Raw genomic sequence first — 10,622 nt, forward strand, 5'->3', positions numbered from 1 at the left:
TAGGAGAAAGACTTTATGATACATCATGACATTGGAATGATGATCTATAGGATAAAAGGGAATACATTGTAACTGTAAAATAAGAATATACGAATAAATCTTTTAGGCCCCCAAAAGATGTATGTTCTTCATTTATAGTACTGGCGAAATATCGGTACTATAGCAATATTGTGTTATTTTGTTAATAAACCAGGAACATGTACATTCATGTTCATAAAAAAGGGATGCCAATAAAGTATTTTAACATCTAACAGTGAATGTATTCAATGTGTATACAAATAAAAAAGATCATACAAATACTCTGCCCTGCCAGAAATGTTTATGGGCCACATTTGAAAATAAAAATACATGATTTACATGCACCTTTCTTCTATATACCTTATACATGCACTTCAAGAATTTATATATGTATATGTTATACATTTGACGTGCAACTCAATGACTGTTTGCACTTGAAAGTGAATAAAGAAATATAGTGAATTTAGATTAATTTATACTTGAAGGAATGTGGGCTGCTAATTTTGTTGCCTACAGTGTTGGGTAACTGCTGGGACCACTTCAATTGACGTAAATAAAAACCCAATTCAAATAAACAATGCTTTGCTTCTCTGTCATGTACTGGTACCTATGTACATCATGTAAATATCAGATATGTACGTGTTGAATGTTCATGAGTAGTATAAGTATGTCGTTTTCGACCTGCATTTTCGCCAGGGGGTATATACTTTCAATGTAATTTTTTTAGTGAACCTTGGAGCTTTTAAGGGGGAGTATACTTTCAGTGCAATTTCTTAGTGACCCCTGAAGCAGAAAGGAGGCTTTGCAAGCGAATTTTTAATGACAATCATTTTAGTGTAAATGAGGGACGAGCAAATTTCAAATACGATTCAATAAAACCTAGAAGGTTTTTTGTTAAATAATTGTATAGCGGGCAAAGAAGCGTAAAGGAGGTTTTTCTAATGTAATTGTATAGCGAACAAAGAAGCGTAAAGGTGGGGTTTGAATGTTTATTTTTAGCTAGATATAATTTCAGGAGTTATTGGAAAAAAGTTTTTTGGATTATTTATTTATTGAAAGGGCAATTTGGAACCTTTTTTTTTTCTAGAAATGCGTTTGGTGCGCAAGCACGCGTATATTTTATCTACTTGAAAAGGAAAAAATAAACACCGCAGCGTCTTGTATACATATTTTATTTAAATACACTAGATATCTAAGGGTTCAGTAGATACTCCGTCTTCTAGCACTTTCCTTTTACAATAAAAATAACTAAAGGCGTCTCTGTGTTGAAGGTACGAATACATAGTTTTGTTAAATAAACGTATCCCTCTATTGACGCCACTGCCGCTTTGTTTATTTAAAAATACGTCTAAATACTTATTTTTATCTATGCTATTACAATTTCTATTGACCCCTTTGCAGCTAAACTTCGGGCTGGTGTTTTCCCCGAAACAGCTTAGTACGTCTTACTGCAGAGACCGACGATACCGTCACCGACCCACTCAGCTTTGAACAACCCGGGCGTGCGTTTGTCGTAGGCTTCGTGTTCTGGGGTATCAGTACGCGGAAACCACAGATGTTTCTCGGCTTCGTACTGCGCTCTCATGTGAGGTTTTATTACGTCTTCTAAGCTATCCGCCGAGAAGACGATGTACGCGGAATCCGTGTCCATTTCGCAATATTGGAACTTGGACGGATCCACGAATTTCAGCATGAAGTCGTAGTAAAACTCTAACATGCGTAGCTTGGCGTATTGATACACCATCACGCCTATCTGAAGAGGAAGGTCGAATTTGATGATTTTTTTTGTTTAGTTCGACCTCGTACGCGTTTTCGCAAATTTTATCTAAACGCCGAAAACGGTGACTGTTAACTTTTTGTGAGGCTTTTGCCTCGCCGCAATATTGCACATCTCGGTGCCTTCTCGGTGCCGAGTTGCCGATCAGCTTCATGGTGTCGACGACGATGGCTTTGGTCTTGTCCCTGTCTCCCTCCCTGCGAGCGCCACTCACGGAGTTTCCGAAATGCTCGAAACATGCTTTCGGGGTGTACTCGACTACCTGGTGGATGCGCGTCACGCGAAGACCGTGGTTTAGGTACCATTTCAAAAGCGGTGTTGCCAAAACGATTTTTTCGCCGAAAAAACTCCCGATCAACGAACGTCTCGGGACACTCATGATGCGGTTTTCTTCAGCGAAACGCTTCATGAAAGGACCGATGTCGTGGCAAAATGGGTGAAAAATGGGGTGGCATTTCGGAAAATTTTGGTCTAAGTTCGGGCGGGACTTCTACGTCGCACTCGACGAATCCAAACAGATTATCATTGCGAATTGCGTCTAGGATCTCGCCGAACGTGAGCCGATATTTGTGCTCTGTGGTAAGCGTGTATTGTGTCACGAAATGCTTCACTTCCTCGCTTTCGCGTTGAAGTTTTTTCCACTCGCATTCCCACATTTCGACGAGATCGTAGCCGCATTCCCGAATGTACTCGCTATTAATTTCAGTTTCGATGCGTAAAGATTCCATAGTGAGCTTTTTCGTGTCATTTATTTCTTTGTAGGTGCCATCTTTGTTTCGGTTTAAATGGCACCGATGACCGTGAAAATAACACCCGTGGTACTGATACACGGCCTGCGTCTCTCGACAAAACCCATCCACCGGTAGCTGACGGTACCCGACGCGCTTTTCCGTACCGTTGAACTGATGCCGAATGTGAATATTGCTCGAATGAGCGACCCAGTCTAACCACATCGTGGCCTCATGACCTCGCGGGTGAGAATATTCACGCGTATACTCGGACTCTTCACGTCTGCGTATAAACGTGCCCGTTGGCATGGGTTGCATCAAACACCACAGATACAGGGCATTAGCGTCGTAACCTACGATCTTTTTGCACAGCTTGGGAGCTTCAGATGTCGCCTTTCGAATTAAGGTCTTATTCCTCTCGTGGTAGCGATGAAAGATGATGCTGGGACCGCCTTCGATAGCGTTTTTTAGAAGGTAGTAAAGATCGCTGTGCTTGTCGTCGAAGAGAGTGAAAAATGCGTCTCCTACATTTTGAAACAGGTATTTCAATGTCAAACCTGGTACACTAATACCATCTTTAAACAAATCAATACCCCTCTCAAGGTAGAAGGCGAATATTTTATCAACTGCTTCCAACATTGGCTCAACGTCTTTGTTGTTATACCGCTCGAGGAAGTCGCGCATTGTTTGCATGTGGTTTTCATATCAAACGCGTTGACACAATGCGTAACCCTCCTCATATTACTTTGTTTTAATTTCGAGTAAAACGCTTCGCTTGGAGGGAGACTTGCACACTCGAGTTTGTCCAAAGAGTCCATCCACTCGTAAGGGAAGAACCCCTTGGACTCGGCACACTCGAAAGCTTTTAAAAACTGACTATAGCTGCATCCGGGAGCCAAATAGTTGCAGACGTCTAAGATTTTTAGGCGTTCCGATTTTAACACCATGAAATTGTTGCGTTTTACGACAAATCTCAAGGTGTCCAACAACAACGGAAAAAACAGCGTTTTCATGGCGTTAAGGTCGTAATGCCCACTGTTGAAACCTGATACGGGTAATTCCATTAAATATTGACTAAATCTACGGCTAAGTTTTGATAAGTAATGTTTTTTTGTTAAGGTTTCTTCACTTCTTCCATGACTTCACCTTCTTGTATCGTTTTTTGAATGTTTTGTTCTATTCTTTCGTTAAGTTTTTCGAAGATCCAGGCAAACTTGTTGGTTAGAAGTTTTTCAGCCGCGCGGCTTATATTCTGCAATATTTCTAGGAACTGCTGCACGGCTAGCGCGGGATTGTCCTCGGATACGACGCATTCCGGCTTCGTGTGACCAGGCACGTTGCTGCACACGCTGACGCTGAGGAAACGATGTTCGTGTTCTAAGCTCAGCTTTTCGCTGTGCTGCGGCTCCTCCGTACGGGGTAGCAGACACTCGATATCGAACGTCGCCCGATATCGATAGTACCTGTCTTCCTCGGGGACGAAAATGCCCTCGTCTTCGAGGAGGTCGAATACGGTGGGCTGGGGAGCGTACGCCTTGCCGGAAAAACGGTGCTCTACGAGGACGTCGCAGGTCCGTTCGTGACGACTGAGCATGTGTTTGCTTTTGAACATTTTGCTGCACCTCGAACAGCAAAACGAGTGGCAGTATTTGCCCACGTCGTTGATGTACGAAAAATGATTTTCGTGCACGTTCAGCGACATGGTGTCGTTGTACTTGCCAGTCGAACGACGAACGAGTTCTGCAAACACGTCCCCGTCTTCGTTTTGCTGCAGTTCGTATACGACGATGTTTACCTCGAAGAGGGCTTCCACCTTGTGCAGTCGATGGAGCGCCACGCCTTGGAAACCTTTGCGTTTGCATTTTCTTTTGTACTTATCAAACAGTTTTATCAAACCCTGTACTTATCAAACAGTTTCTTCGTTGTTGTTTCCAGTCCTCTGACGGATGAACCTTTGTGCAAGGCGAAGCACCGAAAGAGGCAGAGATTGTCGCCGTACGTTTTTCCTCGGTTGTTTTTTTGCAGGGCAACCAGACCCCTGTTGTTTAGCACGAAGGAAGGCAGGTCGATCCCGCACCCGATGGGGTGACCCTTTAACTTCGTCACGTAAAACGTGGCGTTGGTGACCGTGTCTACCACCCACTTCGAATTTGGCCGCTCCTGTCGAGCACATTCTAAGACATCTCTGGCGGTAATGTTGTGGAAGAAACCGTCGAGATCCTGGCGGTGGCGGATCACAGCGGGCGCTTCTAAGAAGCAATGGTTGTTGCTGCTGGGGTGGTAGTACCTCAACTGCCCGGTCTCGTTGTTTCTTAGGAAAAAACCGTACGATACGTTGATCTTGAACGCCGTGCGTTGATCTTCCAAGATCTGCTCCAGGTCGTCTCGAAGGGCATCGGGTTGAAGGGTGGTCAATCTAATATTGTACCAGTTTTGGAGTTTGTTACCCCTCGAGAATCTGGTCCGTATGCTGTTCCAATGGCTTCCGTACGCTTCGGCGACCGATGGGTCGACGTCCGGGGGTAGAAGATTGTCGGGCATGACAACGCGGTCGGCGGCTCCCGACCCCCTTTGAACCCTGGGTCTTTTAACCGTCGAAGAGGCCTCTGGTTCTTCGCTCGAACTCGTCGAGGTTCCCTGGTCTCGCAGTTGATGGAGGCGTCGATGGCTATTCATATTATCTCGACGAGCAAAAGTCTTCCCGCATTCGGGGCACGCTACATTTTTTTCCTTCGTGTGCGTGAGCCGGTGTCGTTTAAGGTGATCAACGCGATTGAATGATGCGCCGCACACTTCGCATTTGTACTGTGCCATGGTCGCTGTCGAACTGAAATGAGAATTAAATGTAGACCGTTATGAAATTCATGAAAATATAACGTGGTTGGTTGAAATGACACACGGTGTTTTGTATATGATTGGTTGATACCGCAATTTGATTGGTCAGCACTGTTTTTATTGGCTAACGAAAAGAGTATTAAAATAAAAGTTACAATTCTACCATCAGCTGACTCCCATTCCGAGATTACATGAGATGCGCACGCATATCTACCCAGAATGCAATTAGCGCTGCATAATGGTTACCCAGAGCAGCGAACGATTTTTGCTGATGCAAAATCGCGTTTTTTCTTATTAATTTCCTATTATATGGTCCTTTTCTGCGGCGAAGGACATTGCCTTACTTATGCGGTAAGCATTTGCAATTTATGCCGAAACTGTGGCTCTTAATTTTGAGGCTCTCGTGCGCGGGAAGTTAACCTCGTTCTTCGACTCCAATTTCTGGCTGAGTCACGTGGAATTAGTCTTTGTAATCGAAAAAATGAGCAACAAGCAATTTATTTTAGCGGAGACTGTTTCAGTCCGATGCCGAAAAACCTAAAGCTAAAGCCAAAAAGGCCTCGGCCGCTCGTGTAGCGCCAAATAATCCAAAAACTGACAAAATGTCGGCAAGTAAAGATGGGAAAAGTGCAGTAGCAGATGACGCTCTGTCCTGTTCGTCGGCGTCACGCACGTCGGCGACCAATGCAACGCATGATGATGAGGCGTGTTTTACAGCACCTGCAATGAAGTAAGGCGCTGAAAGTGCTCTCTGTTTTGATTCCAACTCCATGGCTAAGAGGAGTCGCATTGATAGCGAATTTTCCAATGCGCCATTTGATGAATTTGGAGATCATACGGATGCAGGTAAAAATTATGATATAGACATGAAACTTGATAAATTGCTTGACTCTGATGATGAAGGGGATATTCAGCAGCAGGAGGATGAACTGTTAGCTGAGTTAGAGAAGGAATTCCTTGCCCCTGATGAAGAAGTGGGGCCTGCTTTTCAGGCAAAGTTCGGGGAGCTTATTAATAATATGTTTACATCTCCCATGTCAGATGAAAAAGTGAAAGCGTTGTCAGAAAAATGTCTGACACCTGAGAATTGTCCCAATATCTGCAACGCCCGTGTGAATCAAGAAATTTGGGGTGTTATGAACACCTCAGCCCGCATTACTGACATTGCAGTGAGCAAAATTGGGGCAAGGATGGTTAAGAGCGTCTTGCCCATTGTACAGGTTGTAGATCAACTCTATCAAGCAAGAGCCGAGGGGAAAAATGCTGATATACCCCGTGCCATACGTGGTTGTATGGACTCTTTGGCACTCATGGGCAGTGCTGTACATGAACTGAATTTGCATCGCAGAAATTCTGTTAAAAAGGACCTACCACCCAGAGCGCAGAGAGTGGCTTCTAAGGTCAAGGACGAGTCTAGTCTCCTATTTGGTACAGAGTTGCAGAGAACAATGACTCCTGATGCTCATATCCTTTCATGTGTTAAAGGGGTGGCATTAGAATTCAATGATACGCCAGTGGAGCAAGCTGTCCCTAAGCCTTACAGATTTGATGAAACTAAATCCAGGCTTATTGACCAGCAAATTCAAATTATGTTGAACAAAGGCATTATTCAACCCGCGCGACATTCTTCGGGTGAGTTCATATCAAATATATTTACCAGGGACAAAAAAGATGGTGGTATCAGAGTCATTCTAGATCTGACAGAGTTGAACAAATTTATCCAGTATCATCATTTCAAGATGGATACTTTTCAGACAGCTTTAGATTTCATTTTCCCTAATTGCTACATGGCATCGATTGATTGGAAGGATGCTTATTTCTCAGTGCCCACTAGAAATGAAGATCGAAAGAGCCTCTGCTCCAAGAATCTTTACTAAAATCACAAAGGTTATGTTTGCTGAACTTAGAAAGAAAGGTTTTCTTTGCTCTTCATATATTGATGACTCGTTTTTGGTAGGTGACAAGAAAGAATGTGAAGAGAATGTTATGATCACTTTTGAATATTCTGAGAAGTCTGGCTGGGTTACTCACCCAGTCAAGTCACGATTTAAACCAGCACAACAAAGAACTTTCTTAGGCTTTATCATTAATTCAGTCCTAATGAATGTTACCTTGCCCCAGATAGAATTCAAAAAATGATCACACGTATCTCTAAGATTATAGATGATAATGGTAGAGTCACTATACGCGCATTAGCGGAGGTTATTGGACTAATGGTGGCTAGTTTCCAGGCAGTTGAATTTGGGAAACTTTATTATCGTAGGTGTGATAGTTTTAAATCACTGGTATTGCAACAGCACGCAGAGTCTTTCTAGATCTGACAGAGTTGAACAAATTTATCCAGTATCATCATTTCAAGATGGATACTTTTCAGACAGCTTTAGATTTCATTTTCCCTAATTGCTACATGGCATCGATTGATTGGAAGGATGCTTATTTCTCAGTGCCCATTAGAAATGAAGATCGAAAGTACTTGAGATTTGTTTGGAATTCAAACCTCTATCAGTTCACTTGTCTGCCTAACGGTCTAGCCTCTGCTCCAAGAATCTTTACTAAAATCACAAAGGTTATGTTTGCTGAACTGAATTAATGATAAAGCCTAAGAAAGAAAACCTAACTACACGCCCAGTACAGTGAAAACAATGTTAAACATAGGCTTTGACGAAGTGGACAAAAACCCTATGCAAAGGACATACAGACTCTTTTAAAGTTGAAAAGATGAAGAGACGAAAAGCTGGTAAAAGTAAGGGACACACAGACGATTACTTGAAGAAAATATATTACGATCCTTCTAATCCCGCTAGCTTTGGAAGCGCGTTGAAATTATATGAAGCGACGCGAAGAGATAAAAAGAAAATCAGCCTAAAGCAGATGAAGGAGTTTTTGGCCAGGCAAGATACGTATACGCTACACGCCAACGTCAGAAAAAGATTTCGCACCAACCGCGTCCTTGTTGGTCGTACAGATCAGCAATGGCAGGCGGATTTAGCCGACCTCGGTAAAATATCTACCTTGTGTAAGTACAACAAGGGTTATAAGTACCTTTTAACCGTGATTGATATATTTTCAAAATTTGCATGGGCTGTTGCTATTAAAACAAAAACTGCTGACAGTGTTTTAGAAGCGTTTAAAAAGAATTTAGCTGAAGGTCCAAAACCGGCTATCCTTCAGTCAGATGCCGGAACAGAATTTACTAATAGGAAATTTCAAGCATACCTCAAGGAACAGGGATGTGCTCAAACCTTTCATATCTTGAACCAAGATCTGATATACAGTGTACTATAGCTACTGTGACATTCATCAAATTGGGTCTGTTGGGGGATGGGAGCATTTAAGGTGACTACCGTACTAGTATTAAGAATGTGTATATTTACCCCGTGGACCATTTGAAGATTACTCTACGATTAATTCGGTGGAAAATACAATAGAGGGAGTGTATAATGATAGGGTCGCTAAACGATTGTTGTCGGCATATTGACTGCGGAAATTTCATATTGGATGAAATAACTGATAACAAATTTAACTAGCAGTTTGTAAGCAACACAAAAATCATAATCAGCTGCGCGTGCCAAACTAGTGAACAAAGGGACAGTTCGCTACGCGTGGCACGCGTAAGCATGGGTTCTAACCTCTTAAAGCTATAATCCTATCGCCGCAACAAACAATGAGGACCTTCTGGCTGATGTATCCTGCTGTTAATTACACCTAGTTACAGCGGATTGTCTTGTCGCGCTGGACCACAGAAACCGGCGTCATGGGGTTCACTCGTCTTAAGTATTGTGTTATTCCACCTAAAGCCTGGGTCACACTGCGCTTGCAACCTTTTGGCAACCTCTTTGCAACCTCAGTCTCAAGGAGGTTACCAAAGATTTTAAAGTGGTCGCATAAGGTTGCTAACAGGTCGCCTGCGATCGTTGACACATGAAGGCCATTTTTTGTGCACCGACAACCAGTGCGACTAAAGATGAAAATTATTGGTATCCTAAAGGTTGCCTATCGGTCTCTTCTTGGTTGTCAGTAGGTTGCTATAACCAGCAGCATACCATTTGCAACTGCATGGTCGATTTAGCGTATTTAGTCGACTGGTCGCTTACAAGTTTTTTACCAGTCGCAAGTAGTCGGCAGCAGGTCGCTAGAAGGTTGCAGTTGTAACTGCATGGTCGATTGACGTTATTTAGTATCTTGGTCGCTCACAGGTTTTTTGCCGATCGCAGGCGTTCGAAAATATGTCGCAGGAAGGTTGCAAGCGACTGCAAAAAAAAAAAAAAATAGGCGTAGGATGGTGGTCTATTTGGGCAAAGACTTTTTTTCATAATATGTTATGTAAGCCTTCTAAATATCAAGGTCATAAATTATAATACTTTAGAAAAAGTAAACATAAATTGCATTTGTTGGCAACATTTTAAACCAATTGCCAAGGCTTTCATATACCAGGTATTTCACACTTACGAAACCAAAAAAAATGTGATGATAAAAGCAATGTACGCTTTTTTGACGTTTATTTATTTTATCATTTTACGAAAATCATAGGTAAAATGCCGAAAACCTCAATTATATATCGCTGTAAGTTATTTAAAATTTGCAAACCCATATTATCAGAGTAAACAATGAAACAAATACACGAATGCTGAGAAAACGGAAAATAAAAGCAATTTAATCAGCAAGGTATAACTGCTATTTAATATCATAATTTCAACAATCAAAATCATCCACAAACAAATCGTAAAATGTGTCCAATAGACTCAAATAAAAATAGATTCAACACAAACAATTTAACATCTTTCCAGTGCTTGGTATCCTCACTACAAGGATGAGAGTGTAAAAAGTACACGATGCGCATGGCTTGTCACGATTTAATTACGTTGTATTGTAAGTGGCAAACGTCTAGGATTAAAAAGACAAAGGGAAAACCACACATTCGGTTGTAAATCAGTTGCAAAGCAGTCGGATACCACAAGTAGGTTTTTCGGTCGCCAGGAGGTTATCGGTGCTGCACCGAAAACCGGTGTAGCGTGCCGTAGAGTCCGGCCCTTTCAGAGTCCGGCCCTTTCAGAGTCCGGCGGACCCTATGTTTTAAAACTGAGTGTCCGGGGGACTTCATATATTAAAACGTACAGTCCGCAGACTTTTAGATTTAAAATGGACAGTCCGCTTTGAATCGGAGGGCCCCCCTCATTGTTGCATTTTAGGCAATAGAAAATGGAGTTTAATCCGTACTAATACGGCTATATTCCTTATTTTTTGCAATATGTACGCTTTATACA

The 10,622-nt window shown here is 42.3% G+C and overlaps 1 protein-coding gene across 1 annotated transcript; it reads right to left on the bottom strand.

Moving 5' to 3' along the window:
* Window positions 1–4,413: 4,413 nt before the first annotated feature.
* On the bottom strand, window positions 4,414–5,418 carry LOC147762832 (uncharacterized). The gene has a single exon (XM_087007830.1). The coding sequence runs from the start codon at window positions 5,335–5,337 to the stop codon at window positions 4,414–4,416; it is 924 nt and encodes a 307-aa protein (XP_086863956.1). The 5' UTR covers window positions 5,338–5,418.
* Between the last annotated feature and the right edge of the window lie 5,204 nt (window positions 5,419–10,622).

This window comes from Lingula anatina, chromosome 3, assembly GCF_051362555.1.
Source record: "Lingula anatina isolate TDL-2025a chromosome 3, LinAna3.0, whole genome shotgun sequence".
Taxonomy (NCBI): Eukaryota; Metazoa; Brachiopoda; class Lingulata; order Lingulida; family Lingulidae; genus Lingula; species Lingula anatina.